The 14,285-nt window shown below is 35.9% G+C and overlaps 1 protein-coding gene across 2 annotated transcripts in view; it reads left to right on the forward strand.

Moving 5' to 3' along the window:
• Window positions 1–12,142, forward strand: part of SNX14 (sorting nexin 14) — a 65,278-nt gene extending 53,136 nt beyond the window's left edge. For both annotated transcript variants that reach the window (XM_079780529.1, XM_079780530.1), the window contains exons 20-28: window positions 433–544; window positions 3,206–3,246; window positions 3,389–3,508; window positions 6,707–6,830; window positions 7,097–7,261; window positions 7,436–7,531; window positions 9,696–9,787; window positions 10,677–10,733; window positions 11,914–12,142. In XM_079780529.1, the coding sequence (XP_079636655.1) occupies window positions 433–544; window positions 3,206–3,246; window positions 3,389–3,508; window positions 6,707–6,830; window positions 7,097–7,261; window positions 7,436–7,531; window positions 9,696–9,787; window positions 10,677–10,733; window positions 11,914–11,952 (846 nt within the window). In that variant the 3' untranslated portion in view covers window positions 11,953–12,142. The remainder of the gene's footprint in view (window positions 1–432; window positions 545–3,205; window positions 3,247–3,388; window positions 3,509–6,706; window positions 6,831–7,096; window positions 7,262–7,435; window positions 7,532–9,695; window positions 9,788–10,676; window positions 10,734–11,913) is intronic.
• The last annotated feature ends 2,143 nt before the right edge of the window (window positions 12,143–14,285 follow it).

The raw sequence follows: 14,285 nt of genomic DNA on the forward strand, positions 1-14,285 counted from the left end.
CATGTCTGACTGTAGAGGTTGAGGGCTTATCTGCTATATGATGATACTGTTCTTTCTATAAATATAGTTTTATTATTATTATTTTTTAATATATTTTTATTGATTTCAGAGAGGAGGGGAGAGGGAGAAAGATAGAAACATCCATGATGAGAGAGAATCATGGATTGGCCACCTCCTGCACTCCCTCTACTGGGGATCGAGCCTGCAACCCAGGCATGTGCCCCGACCAGGAATCGAACCTGTGACCTCCTGGTTCATAGGTTGATGCTGAACCACAGAGCCATGCCAGCTGGGCTATAGTTTTATTATTATTCTGAATATGAAATAGCTTTTGAGGATTTAAAATTGCTTTCTTGGTTTAAAAATTATTTTAAAATAGTTTTGATTATCCTTCTAGATATTTAAACTTTTTTCTTATTTTATTCATTCAAGAAACTTCTGCAGCATCCAGAGCTGAGCAATAGTCAACTTCTGGCAGATTTCCTCTCCCCCAATGGTGGAGAAACACAATTTCTTGATAAGATACTACCAGATGTAAATCTTGGTAAGTTGAATTAGAGAATCATATATAAGAGGATAAACATAAAAGAATCAGCATTTTCAGATTAATTTAGAAAAAGGGTTTATGTAATGAAGGACTTCTTATATACTGTTAGTAGGAATTGTAAGGTGGAAACCACTTGAAAAAAGTTTGGTATAAAACTAAATGACCCAGCATTTATATATATATAAAAGCCTAATATGCAAATTGTCCCTGCGGAAGTTTGACCAGGAGACCGATCGTTCGCTATGATGTGTGCTGACCACCAGGGGGTGGTGCAGAACAAAGGAAGGCTCTGGTCAACAGCTGGAAGGCCCCAATCGGCCCTGATCGCTGGCCAGGCCTAAGGACCCTATCTGTGCACTGGGCCTCTAGTATATTTATATTTAAGAATGTTCATAGCAGCAATGTTTATAATAGCCCAAACTGGAAATAATGCAAATGTTCATCAGCAATAGTATGGACAGATAAATTATGGTAGATTCATAAAATGAATACTTATAGCAATGAATACCTATAGCATGTAGCTTCTTGCAGCAGTGTCGATAATTTTAAAAACATATTGAATTAAAGAAGCAAGACACAAAATAATATGTACAGCATGACTTCTTTTATATAAAGTTAAATATAAACCAAGCTAATATAATCTGGAAAAGTTTAAATAAAATTGTTAAAGATACTAATGGAAGAAAAGAAGTATTTCTCAATATATTTTACATAATGTAATCTTAAGTCTTTGTAGACCTAAATGAATTAGTTATATATTACAAGTAGGCATTTAGCTTTTATCTGTATCCAAATGAATATATTTAGTTGAGCCAACGTATTTAGTATGTGTGTGTGTGTGTGTGTGAGGTTTCTTCTAATCAGGGGAAAATGTGAGGACATAGTATAGGGCAGTGGTCGGCAAACTCATTAGTCAACAGAGCCAAATATCAACAGTACAACGATTGAAATTTCTTTTGAGAGCCAAATTTTTTAAACTTAAATTTCTTCTAATGCCACTTCTTCAAAATAGACTTGCCCAGGCCATGGTATTTTGTGGAAGAGCCACACTCAAGGGGCCAAAGAGCCACATGTGGCTCGTGAGCCGTAGTTTGCCGACCACGGGTATAGGGGATAGAATTGGGTAGACCTGGTTACTGAAGGTTTGACTGAAGGAGAAGAAACGTTCAAAGTGAACCAGGTTTCTATTTAAACAACTGGATGAATGCTGTTACTTGCTGATACAGGAAATAAATTAAGAGCAGTTCTGAACTTGCTGAGTTTATAGAATTTAATTGATGTCTTATAAGGCAGGAGAGGCCAAGAGATAGGCAAGGAGTAGATTTGAATGTTATTTGAAATCAGATTGAGCAAATCATTTGGCTCAAGAAGAGCATGTACTAGAGAGAAAAGCATAGAATGAAGCCCTGTAATTTAAGGACATTTGGAAATTCTAAGAGGGAGGAGTGGTTTATGGGGGTACCAAAGAGAAATAGCCTGATTGGATGGTTTGCATGTCATAAAACAATTTCAGTTTTTAATTTCTATTTATTATCTCTCTCCCTATTGCCATAAGTCTACTTTTTTTCTAAATTGAAAGAAATTTAAGTGCTATTTGTCAACTTTGACTTATTTTTGCAGTCATTTCTAAATGCTTGAGAAAATCTTAAGAAATTTGGCATTTTATAACATGAGAACCTAGAGATAAAATCAAGAAGAAATTTTGGATTAGAAAGTACTTAATCGAAAATATAGAATATAAATTACTCAAATAGCCAATTTAAATGTAGATTTAAAAAATTTTTTCTTTTGATGAACTTTTGTATACTTTAATTTACCTTTATATATTCACCATTGTTTAAAATCTTTTGAAAACATTTAAAAAATATATATATTTTATTGATTTTTTTTACAGAGAGGAAAGGAGAGGAATAGAGAGTTAGAAACATCGATGAGAGAGAAACATCGATCAGCTGCCTCCTACACACTCCCCACTGGGGATGTGCCTGAAACCAACGTACATGCCCTTGACTGGAATTGAACCTGGGACCCTTTAATCTGCAGGCCGATACTCTATCCACTGAGCCAAACGGCCAGGGCGAAACATTTAAGAAAACATATTTTATTGATTTTTTTTACAGAGAGGAAGGGCAAGGAATAGAGAGAAACATCGATGAGAGAGAAACATCAATCAGCTGCCTCCTGCACAACCCTGACTGGGGATGTGCCCGCAACCAAGGTACATGCCCTTGACCAGAATCGAACCTGGGATCCTTCAGTCCGCAGGTTGACACTCTATCCACTGAGCCAAACCGGTTAGGGCTGAAAATGTTTTTTATGGAAAATTTAAAATATACAAAAAGCAGAGAAATTTGAATAAGGAACTCTCTACTTTATTTCAACAGTTATCAACACTTTTCTTGTTGTCTTTTTCTCCACCCCCAAATCCAATTGGATTATTTTACAGTAAATTCCAAATGTTGTATATATAAATAGTTAAGTTTACCATAGTTATTGTAGATTTCTGTTAAGTGTGAAGTGGTCAATTATAAATATTTCTTATTATTTTACTTTTTACTTGGCAGGTGAGTATTTAAAATTACATATTGAAGTATTCATATAAACAATTACAATGTATATTATCCCTTCATACAATTAATATTTTACTTTTAATTGCAGGGAAAATTATAAAGTCTGTTCCTGGAAAACTAATGAAAGAGGTAAATAACTAATTTATGTGTATTCTATAATATGATAGTTAAAAGCATATTTAAATATTAATACATCTTAATGGGTTATGTGATAATGAAAATCATAATCTTAATTTTTGATTTTCATACTGCGATCTCTGTATTACCACAGAAAGGTCAGCATTTGGAACCTTTCATCATGAATTTCATTAATTCCTGTGAATCTCCAAAGCCTAAGCCATGTAAACCAGAACTGACCATTCTCAGCCCTACTTCAGAAAACAACAAGAAGGTACTGAACATTACCTTAAAGAGACTTAAGTTTGAAGTTGTCTTACTTGAGATGACTTTTCCATTATAGAGAGAATCCTGTGTTAATGAAATGGATGGTACTTTTAATTTTTTTTTTATATGGACATCAGTTGTACAGTGTAAGGAGGGTATTGTGAATAGTTGCTTGGTTATTTCTTTGACAGGTTAAATATTTATTTATTTGCAAACTTCTATCATTTCTATATTTGGGGGATTTTTTTTTTATCCTCACCCAAGGATATTTTTTCCATTGACTTCTAGAGAGAGTGTGGAAGCGGGGGAAAATAGGGGAGGGGAGAGAGAAAGAGAGAGAGAGAGACAGAGAGAGAGAGAGAGAGAGAAACATTGCTGTGAGAGAGACACATCGACTGGTTGCCTCACACACACACCTCTAATGGGGCTGGGGAATGAAATGCTACTGAGGTACGTTCCCTTGACAGGGAATTGAACCCATGACCCTTTGGTTCAAGGGCTGATGCTCTAACCACTGAGCAGTCAGGGCTGGGGGACTTCTTTTTTTTTTTAAATATATTTTATTGATTTTTTACAGAGAGGAAGGGAGAGGGACAGAGAGTTAGAAACATCGATGAGAGAGAAATATTGATCAGCTGCCTCCCGCACACCTCCCACTGGGGATGTGCCCGCAACCAAGGTACATGCCCTTGACCGGAATCGAACCTGGGACCCTTCAGTCCGCAGGCTGACGATCTATCCACTGAGCCAAACCGGTTTCGGCTTAAATATATTTCTTTATTGATTTCAGAGAGGGGGTGTTCAGGATGCAGCTGATTGATGTTTCTCTCTCATTGATGTTTCTAACTCTCTATTCCTCTCTGTAAAAAATCAATAAAATATATTTTAAAAAAAGTGGTTTTCTGAGTTTATAAATCACCAACTTCCAATAATCAAGAAATTACTTGCTAGAATGTATTTATGTTTATTTGATGGTATTACTAATGTTAATAGTTTATAAAGTACTAGAGGCCCAGTGCACGAAATTCGTGCACGGGGGCGGGAGGGGGTGTCCCTCAGCCCAGCCTACACCCTCTCCAATCTGGGACCCCTCAAGGGATGTCCGACTGCCCGTTTAGGCCCGATCCCAGTAGATCGGGCCTAAACGGGCAGTCGGACATCCCTCTTAATAATCCAGGACTGCTGGCTTCCAACTGCTCGCCTGCCTGCCTTCCTGATTGCCCCTAACCACTTCTGCCTGCCAGCCTGATCACCCCCTAACCACTCCCATGCCAGCCTGATTGATGTCTAACTGCTCCCCTGCCAGCCTGTTTGCCCCCAACTTCCCTCCTCTGCTGGCCTGGTCACCCCTAACTGCCCTCCTCTGCAGGATTGATCGCCTCCAACTGCCCTCCCTTGCAGGCCTGGTCCCTCTCAACTGCCTTCCCTTGCAGGCCTGGTCCCTCCCAACTGCCCTCCCCTGCTGGCCATCTTGTGTCCACATGGGGGCAGGATCTTTGACCACATAGGGGCAGCTATCTTTTTTTTTTTTTTAATATGTTTTATTGATTTTTTACAGAGAGGAAGGGAGAGGGATAGAGAGCTAGAAACATTGATGAGAGAGAAACATCGATCAGCTGCCTCCTGCACACCCCCCACTGGGGACGTGCCCGCAACCAAGGTACATGCACCTTGAGTGGAATCGAACCTGGGACCTTTCAGTCCACAGGCTGACGCTCTATCCACTGAGCCAAACCGGTTTCGGCAGGGGCAGCTATCTTGATCTTGTGTGTTGGAGTGATGGTCAATCTGCATATTACTCTTTTATTAGATAGGATAGAGGCCTGGTGCACAGGTGGGGACCAGCTGGTTTGCTCTGAAGGGTGTCCTGGATCAGGGTGGGGTTCCCTTGGGGCATGGAGAGGCCTGGGCGAGGGGCCTGTGGTGGTTTGCAGGCCAGCCACGCCTCTGGCGACCCAAGCAGAGGCCCTGGTATCTGGAATTTATTTACCTTCTACAATTGAAACTTTGTAGCCTGGAACGGAGCCAAGCCTCCTGCTCCATCCGTGGCTGCCGCCATTTCTGTTTGGATTTGTTTACCTTTTATAATTAAAACTTTGTATCCTTGAGTGGAGGCCTGGGCCCGCCAGAGTGTGTGGAAAGCTTGGCTTCCTCTGTTGCTGGGGAAACCCAAGCCTCCCTTCTGGTAGCCATCTTGGTTGGGGTTAATTTGCATACTCACCCTGATTGGCTGGTGGGCGTGGCTTGGCTGGTGTGTGGCTTATGTAGCAGAGTGATGGTTAATTTGCATATTACTCTTTTATTAGAGAGGATCTTATCTATTCATTAAACAAATATTTTATTGTGTGCCTACTATTGAGTGTTAGGCACTGGGAATAGATATTCCCTATCTGTAAGTAGCTCAGTTTAGTATCAGAGTAGGGCCTAGTCTGGGGACCATCTTCTCTCCCAAAACACTTTCATTTTTGTTGTTATTATAACTTTATTGTTGGTAACACAAATAGAGTTGATTTTTGTGTTTTGATTTTTAATTCAGTAATTTTGCAAGACTTGTATTAAGTTTAGTAATAAATTTATTAATGCTTTTAGATTTACAAACTTATCTGCAAATGATGGCAGGCTTTATTTCAATTATGACTAGGACCTGCTATATAAAGGGAGTGATTTTATTGTTTTATCATGAAATAGTACATTTTTCATAGATATCCTTTATTGGGGTTTAGGAAGTTTACATTTTTGTTTATCCTATCCTTGTTGGGTTTTGGTATTGAGTTAGATTAACCTTTTTCTTTTAGCTGGTAGAGTTATTGGAATTTTTAGGTTTTTAAATAATGGATATAATTTGTTGGTAAAGTCATCAAGACCTTGAGTTTTGTTCGTAGGAACATTTTTTTACAACTAGATTTAATTTTGTTAATGATTAGTTGTCAATAATATTTTTTTTTATTTTCTCTGACATCATCAGTTATGTCCCCTTGCCAAAGGTTTTGTCCTTTGGCTTTGTTGATCTTTTCTGTCTAACTTTCTTTAGTTCCTTAATATCTGCTATTTGATTATTATTATTGAGAATAGACACTTTTTACATAGTTTGGGGTAAGTAGGGTTAAGGTTTAGTTGAATTTCCTCATTCATAATTCCTTGTATCTTGGTTTTTTTTTCCACATTAATCAGTCTTATCTCTTTATTATTTCAACTTTTACTTTAGCTTTTCAATGACCTATTTAAGAATAATGCAAACCGTGCTGAGAACACAGAAAGAAAGCAAAATAAGAATTACTTTATGGAGATGATGACTGTAGAAGGAGTTTATGATTACCTGATGTATGTAGGTAAGACGGACTTGGTTACTTTTAAAATCTGTTTTTCATTCATGAATTATATTTCTTATATGATGCAAATTAATGCTCTTAAGTATTGCCTGTTATAATATTTTTAAAAATTGAAATTACTTTCTTTTAAGAATTCAATAAAATTTGCCTTGGACATATTAAAATTTACTAGTGTTAACAAATAAAATATTGACCATTTGTGTTTTTTATATCAGAAAATGTCAAAATATATATCTTAAATGAAGTATTCCATGTGATCCTTTCAGGACGAGTAGTTTTCCAAGTTCCTGACTGGCTTCATCATCTCTTAATGGGCACTCGAATCCTCTTTAAAAACACCCTGGAAATGTATACTGACTACTATATTCACTGTAAACTAGAACAGTTATTTCAGGAGCACCGTTTGGTCTCACTTATAACACTTCTCAGAGGTTTGTATTCTCGTGTTTGTTTCATGTTTTGTGTGCTCTTAATGATTTCAGTCAGATCTAAAAGAGGGAGAAGTCTTGTTTTTATTTGGTTTATTAGTTTTTCTACTATGAGGAAATAATACTTTGTGTAAAATAAGTGAAAATTCCAGTAAATATTTATTTTTCTCTTTTTAGATGCTGTATTCCGTGAAAACACTGAACCTCGCTCTCTCCAAGACAAGCAAAAACGAGCAAAACAGACTTTTGACGAAATGATGAATTACATTCCAGGTATAATATTTAAGTAGTTTAATATAGATAGACACCACTTTGAAGTGAAATGTATAGTAATTATTAAAGCTAATTTTTACCCTGAGTTTTCATTTTAGAAATAGTTATAAGGGCCAATTAAAATTAATTCATTTGTTAAATAAAATTTGGTTTTATGATGATAGAACTAAGAACTTTAAGACAAGGCTATTTCCATGCATGCAAATAGATTCTTTTAATAATATCTTATAATCAGAGTAATCAGTGACATATTTGTGGGACAGTTGGAGTCCTGCTGTCCACTCTACCATGAGAAGAGCTATGCTAGTGTGTATGATTAAAAAATAAAAATTCATTCCAAATTTATTGAACACCTTCCATGTGCCAGACACTGTGCAGAATGCAAGGGATAAAAAAGTATACTTGGATAGCTCAAGTCTAGCAGGAAGACAGACATGCAGTCAAAACATACATGTGATAATAGAGTCATGTGTCTCAAAGGGAGAGGATGATCACCTCTCCCGTAAAGGAGGTAGGCTCAGGCCACTAAGTAAGTGAATGGTAGTCACCTCTTACTGAGATGGGAAATACAAGGAAGAAATGTCAAGGGGTCAAAGCAGAGGATCCTTGGTTAGCTGTCCAAGTTTGGGAATTGGAGGAATAATGGTACTAGGATAGAGATATGGGAGTCATGTGTGATGGATAATAATGCCTAGGGAGAAAATACAGAGTAAGATTCAAGAGGGCTTAGGACTGTACCTTACAGAATTCTCATCATTGAAAAGTTAGTCCCAAATAGTAGTTCTGCTGCTCTGTGTGAAGACAATTAAGTTAAATCCCTGGTCTGAATATAAAAGTGAACGGAAGCTATTTTTGAGTAAATCTTCCGTAGGTAAATGATGAAATAATTTCTTACCTGTTTCATAATATGATGTAGCATTCATGGTTTTAACAGTTTTGCTATTCAGGAACAACATGGAAAGCCAATGAATATAATAATTTGTTATTTTGCTGAGGCACAATTTGGATCACATCTACTTGAAGACTTTCATTTGGGAAGGAGTAGTTTAGCTAGTGAGTAAGCTTAGCATGTTATTCTGTTGCCCTTTACTCCTCATTTTTTAGTGACTCCTGAAGGACCTGAAAGGATCACTTATTTTTGTCTGTTATGCTCCAGGCATATTAACTCGGAAATTCTATTTAGTATTGGTGAATTAGAGGATCCATATTGGATTACTTACACAGCTTAAAAACCCATATTGGATTACTTACATAGCTTAAAAATATCAAGGATCTGCTATGCATCTTGTAAATTAAATTTGGCCTTTGCCTCTTAGGGTTAGATTTACCTCATAGAAACAAACATAAACAGAATTTTCTATGAGCAGCATTAAGAGTTCCATGATGATTGGGGGAAAGGGACAAATATTTGAGCAACTTGTTTACTTATAAATGATTTTCTTTTCCTGTTTGGGGGAAAACATTCAGCAGAGATTTTAATAAGGAGGACTGACACTCTTTGGTAATAAGTGACACATGACACTTTCTGGATCCTAAATTAGTGTTTAAACATTTCCTAAAAGGATTGTTCTGTGAGACGGTTAATAGTAATTATGCAAATAGTACAGAAACAAAGTGGTCATATTCATTTAGGAAAGTCTACTAGTATGTTAAAAATTAAATTAAACTTTTTTCTGATATTAAGATATTCAAATATGGAAATATATAGATTAAAACTAGGGGCCATCCTCTTCCCACTGTGCAGAAATAGCTATGTGCACCAGTTGGTGTTAATTCTCACAGACATTTTTCTGTGCGTTTCTACATGTGTATGTACAAATGTATAGACATAATTTTAGGATTTTATTTTGTTTTCCCTGAATGGAATAATACAATATGTATTATTTTCAAACTGTCTTTTATCCCTTAATAGTATAGACAGATTTCTTTACATTCCATATGCTTGCAGTATGCTTTGTGCATTATGAATCTCCAAAAGGAGGATACCTGGTACTGCATTTCTCAACCAGACCACAGAACCCTTGCAGAAACCCTGGTTTAGAAAATTCTGATTTAGTGTTTGCATACTATTCGGGAAACAGGGTGGAGATTTTCTTTTATGATCCAGTTAATGATGAGTCACTTTATAATATAAAATTGTTTCACATGTAGCTTTCTTGTTTAGATGTGATTGTCAAGTGTATTGGTGAAGAAGCCAAGTATGAAAGCATCAGGCTTCTATTTGATGGCTTACAGCAGCCAGTTCTCAACAAGCAGGTAAAATTCATTAAAGCAGGTTGACTAGAGTTGGCTGGGTTTGGTGAATGGCACAGTAGGGGTCTGGTATATTATTAACTGTGAAGTGACACTATACTAAATCGAGGCAGCATAATTCAAACATTCAAATAGAAAAAAGTGTGTTTTGTTTGTGCTACACTTTTTAGGTGATTACTGTTGTTTTTTTTTATCATGATTTGTTTTGATTTAAAATAAACATTCACTGTAGAAAAATTGGAATACACAGTAATTTAATGAAATAAAATAAAAATTTAAAAATTAAGAATTTCATCTTTCAGATAACAGAATAACAACAGTTAATATTTTTATGTTTAGAGTCTATATATATCTATTGATATCTTAATACAGTTACAATTTTGTATCCTGTTCTTTCTTTAAAATTTTTGTTACATATAAAATATCTAACATAAAATGAATTATGAGGCATAATAATAAAATATCCTCATGTGAACACATGAGTATCTAACACTGGACTTAAGAATAGAGCATTATCGTCCTCGCCGGTTTGGCTCAGCAGATAGAACATTGGCCTGCAGACTGAAGGGTCCCGGGTTCGATTTTGGTGAAGGGCACATGCCCAGGTTGTGGGCTTGATCCCCAGTAGGGGGCATACAGGAGGCAGCCAGTCAATGATTGTCATCATTGATGTTTCTATCTCTCCCTCTCCTTTCCTCTCTGAAATCAATACAAAATATATTTTTAAAAAATAGAGCATTATTGATACTATTGAAGCTACTTTTGTGCTTGTTTTATATTGTCAGTTCTATTCCCTGCCTTCCCATTTAGAAGTAACCACAGCCCTGAATTTTGTGTTTCTCAATTTTTATGGGTTTGTCTAATGCCTTAAAAATTTTTTTTGGTGTTTTAGCTGACTTACGTTTTATTGGACATTGTGATACAAGAACTGTTTCCAGAGCTCAATAAGGTAACTAAAAAGCAGCAATTTTATTCTTTGCTATTAATCATATGCTCTGACATTTATTTTAATAGGGCCATAAAAATTAAGAAAATCCTTGACTATGATCCTTTTAAAAATGAACAACCTTAACAAATAGATCTTTGTGTTTTCTTTATTCAACGTGCTCAAACATAGAATGGATTTTGGTGGCAGGAACTGAATAGCCTTTGCCTTAACTTCATTCCTTCCTAATTAAAAGCAGAAAGGGACACTATACCCTATAGAGTCTTTCCAGAGGAAGGTGAGGTGAAATCCCAACCTAGAATGGCCAAGTTCTCCAGGCTATCATCAGCAACACTGAATGCTGTGTAAGTCAGACTTGAGTATTTTTGAAGCAGCTGAATTTTAAAAAAGGATGATAATTATCATTATATTAACTCTTGAGGATTTTGAGGTTAGAGCAAAGATTTAAGTTATTATTTTTTACTGTTTTTATTTTTCTGACTAACCCCTTTGGTCAGATGAAATAACTGCTCTTTAAGGTTTTGGTATAGCATTGAAATGCCAGTTTCATAGAGTAGAAGAATTCAGATTTGAACTATTTATCAATTAGCTTTCATTATAGTAATATTATATGTATATTAAAACAGGGTGGCAGTTATGAACATTTTATGTTCAATTTACATGGAAATCAGTACAGAAAACCTTCAACTCTCTGTTTGAGACTTTATAAGGTCTGTCCCTATACCTTGCCATTTTTCTCATCTCTAAAACATAAGGCATATTCCAGCTAATTTCTTTGTTATATCTCTATATATAAAAGCCTAAGTAACCGTTCGACTGGTAGCTATGACGCACACTGACCACCAGGGGGCAGATGCTCAACGCACAAGCATGGAAACATGGAACAAACTGATGAATCTCAGAGGGAAGGGGAGAGGGGGAGGGTGGGAAGAGATTAACTAAAGATCTTACATGCATACTAGAGGCCCGGTGCACGGATTCGTGCACTCATGCGGTCCCTCGACTTGGCCTGCAGGGACTGGGCCGAAACCAGCAGTCTGACATCCCCCAAGGGGTCCTGGGTTGCGAGAGGGCAATATATGTGTCTTAGGTAGAATTTTAATACACTGGAATTGTGGAACTGTTAGGCAATTCATAAATGAACCTTATTGTCTTTTATTAAATGGACTTATTTTTTCTCTAGGTACAAAAGGAAGTTACCTCTGTGACGTCCTGGATGTAAAAATTTGGATTTTGGATAGAATAACCAGTTAAAATTTCTGCTGTGCTAACGTAGTAGAAATATACTGTTTTTTTCTTTTCTTTTTGTATATTCTTGTATATATCATGTAATTCTGTGTCTGAGATTTTTTTTGTTTTAATAAAGACTAACACAAACTTAATTATGATTAAAAGTGATTTGGTTTCATAGCCTTTTGTTTTACATTTGTTATCTAAATTCTATTAGAATATATGTCACTTGTTGCCATTTTTTAAGAGATAATTCATAATCTCCTTTGGGCAAACAGATAAGGCTGACAACCTTTGTATTGTATCATTTTGAAAATAATTATGTTTAGTGTGGAGAAAAAGGGGTACGATCTTACTTGCTTTCTCCCCCCCCCCCTTTTTTTTTATTAAGGTATTATATGTGTACATATCTTACTTGCTTTCTTATTTAGAGTAAATACATTTTAGGAGGTGTCCCCTTTTTCTTCTCTTTCTACATAGTTAATTGTGTATCTATAAAGAAGACATCCTTCATGAATTTTTCAGAGCAAACAAGGGACTTTTTGATTTTGTTGGATGAGTGACAGGTTATTAACCCTTTTAGGGGTGAAAACTGAGATATTTGTAATTGTGTGGTTACAACTACATTTCAGTGAATGGATGTAACGATATTCCAAAAGCTTATAGGTATAAGAAATTTAGTTAAGTAGATTTTTGGTTTATGTTATCAGTTGTCTCTTCAAAAGAAAAATGTGGAATTCACTGTTATTACTTGAGGAAAGTTAATTTAAATGATTATTTTTAGAAATTCAATGTTTAGAATTCTACTTACAATTCTTTCTCATTCTATGCTTTTCTCCTTGAAACAAATTTGTCTTTCAAGATTGAGCATTTTGTGTTTGGCTATTGGTTGTAGTGTTCATTCAGAATATATTTGTTGAGTTTCAGCCATGTATTAGGCATTAAACTGGGTTATGTGGGAACTCTGAAATATAATTTGGAAAATTAACTCATTTAATGATATGCACTTATTTTTTCAAAGGTTTTATAAAATGGTCATTAGATGTAAGTTTTTGAAAAGGTTTTATCTGTAGTATTAAATATATCTATATATTTTTTATTGATTGATTAAAAAACTGTTTTTAGAGAGAAAGGAAAGGAGAGAGCTAGAAACATGGATTTGTTCTACTTATTTATGTATTCATTGGTTAATTCTTGTATGGGCTCTGACCTTGTAAAGAATCCACATCCTTGGCATATTGGGATGACGCTCTAATCAACTGAGCCACCTGGCCAGGGCCCTATTTTATTTTTAATTACCTGAAAATTGTAGAATATATATGAGTTTCTGAGAATCAGTGCTTTAATATTAAGCCTTAAACATTTAGTAATTTCTCAGGGACAGGTAGAAAATTAATCAGGTTACTACCTCTTCACATTTAAATGCATAACATTTTGAACATTATTTAAAATGTCACTGAGAACTGGAAAAATAAAATATTTTATAGCCCTATTTATGACATCCTTACCTACTCGCTTCTAAATTGCGATATTCTGTTTATTTAGATGAGAAAAAAGTTATGCGTGTATAAGTCTATTTGGGCTGCCATTACAAAAATACCATAGACTGTGGGTGGCTTAAATAACAGAAATTTATTTTTACAGTTCTGGAGATTGGGAAGTCTAAGATCGGGGTGCCAGCACAGTAGGTGTGCTTACAGGACTTCTGTGTGCCAGAGTATGGGAAGAGAAAGAAAAAAGATCTATCCTTCTTCCCTTTTCCCACCTCCTCCTCCTGCTGCTCCCTTTTCCTTCCTTCTTCTCTCCTTCCTCCCCTTCCTCTCTCCTACTTCTTCCACCAGTCCTGTTGGAATACGGCCCTACCCTTATGACTCACTGAACTTTAATTATTTCCTAAAAGCCTCATCCCCAGATATAATAACTTTGGGGTTTAAGGTTTCAACATATGAATTCTAGGAGGACACAATTCAATCCATAGCAATTGGTGAACTCTATTTAAAGAAAATGTGACGTATAAAAGTCGTCACATATAAAATCAATCATTCACATTATAAAAGAGGAAGGAACTAGATGCAGTATCATGGCCAGGCATTTTATATACTTGATCACATTTCATCATCCATCACAGTAACTGTGAAATGGCATTATTTCTCTTTTATAGGAGAGGATTTGAAACCAGAGAGAGGGGTGAAGTTAGACTTAGATCTGTCTCTCTAGTCTTCATGATCTTGTCCGTGTTTCCCCATGAAGGGAGCTTTTATTTCCCAAAGTAGTCACTTTCTGGATCCCTATAAACAGTATGTTCCCCTGGTGTATTGCAAATAT

Source organism: Cnephaeus nilssonii (assembly GCF_951640355.1).
Source record: "Cnephaeus nilssonii genome assembly, chromosome: 9".
NCBI lineage: Eukaryota > Metazoa > Chordata > Mammalia > Chiroptera > Vespertilionidae > Cnephaeus > Cnephaeus nilssonii.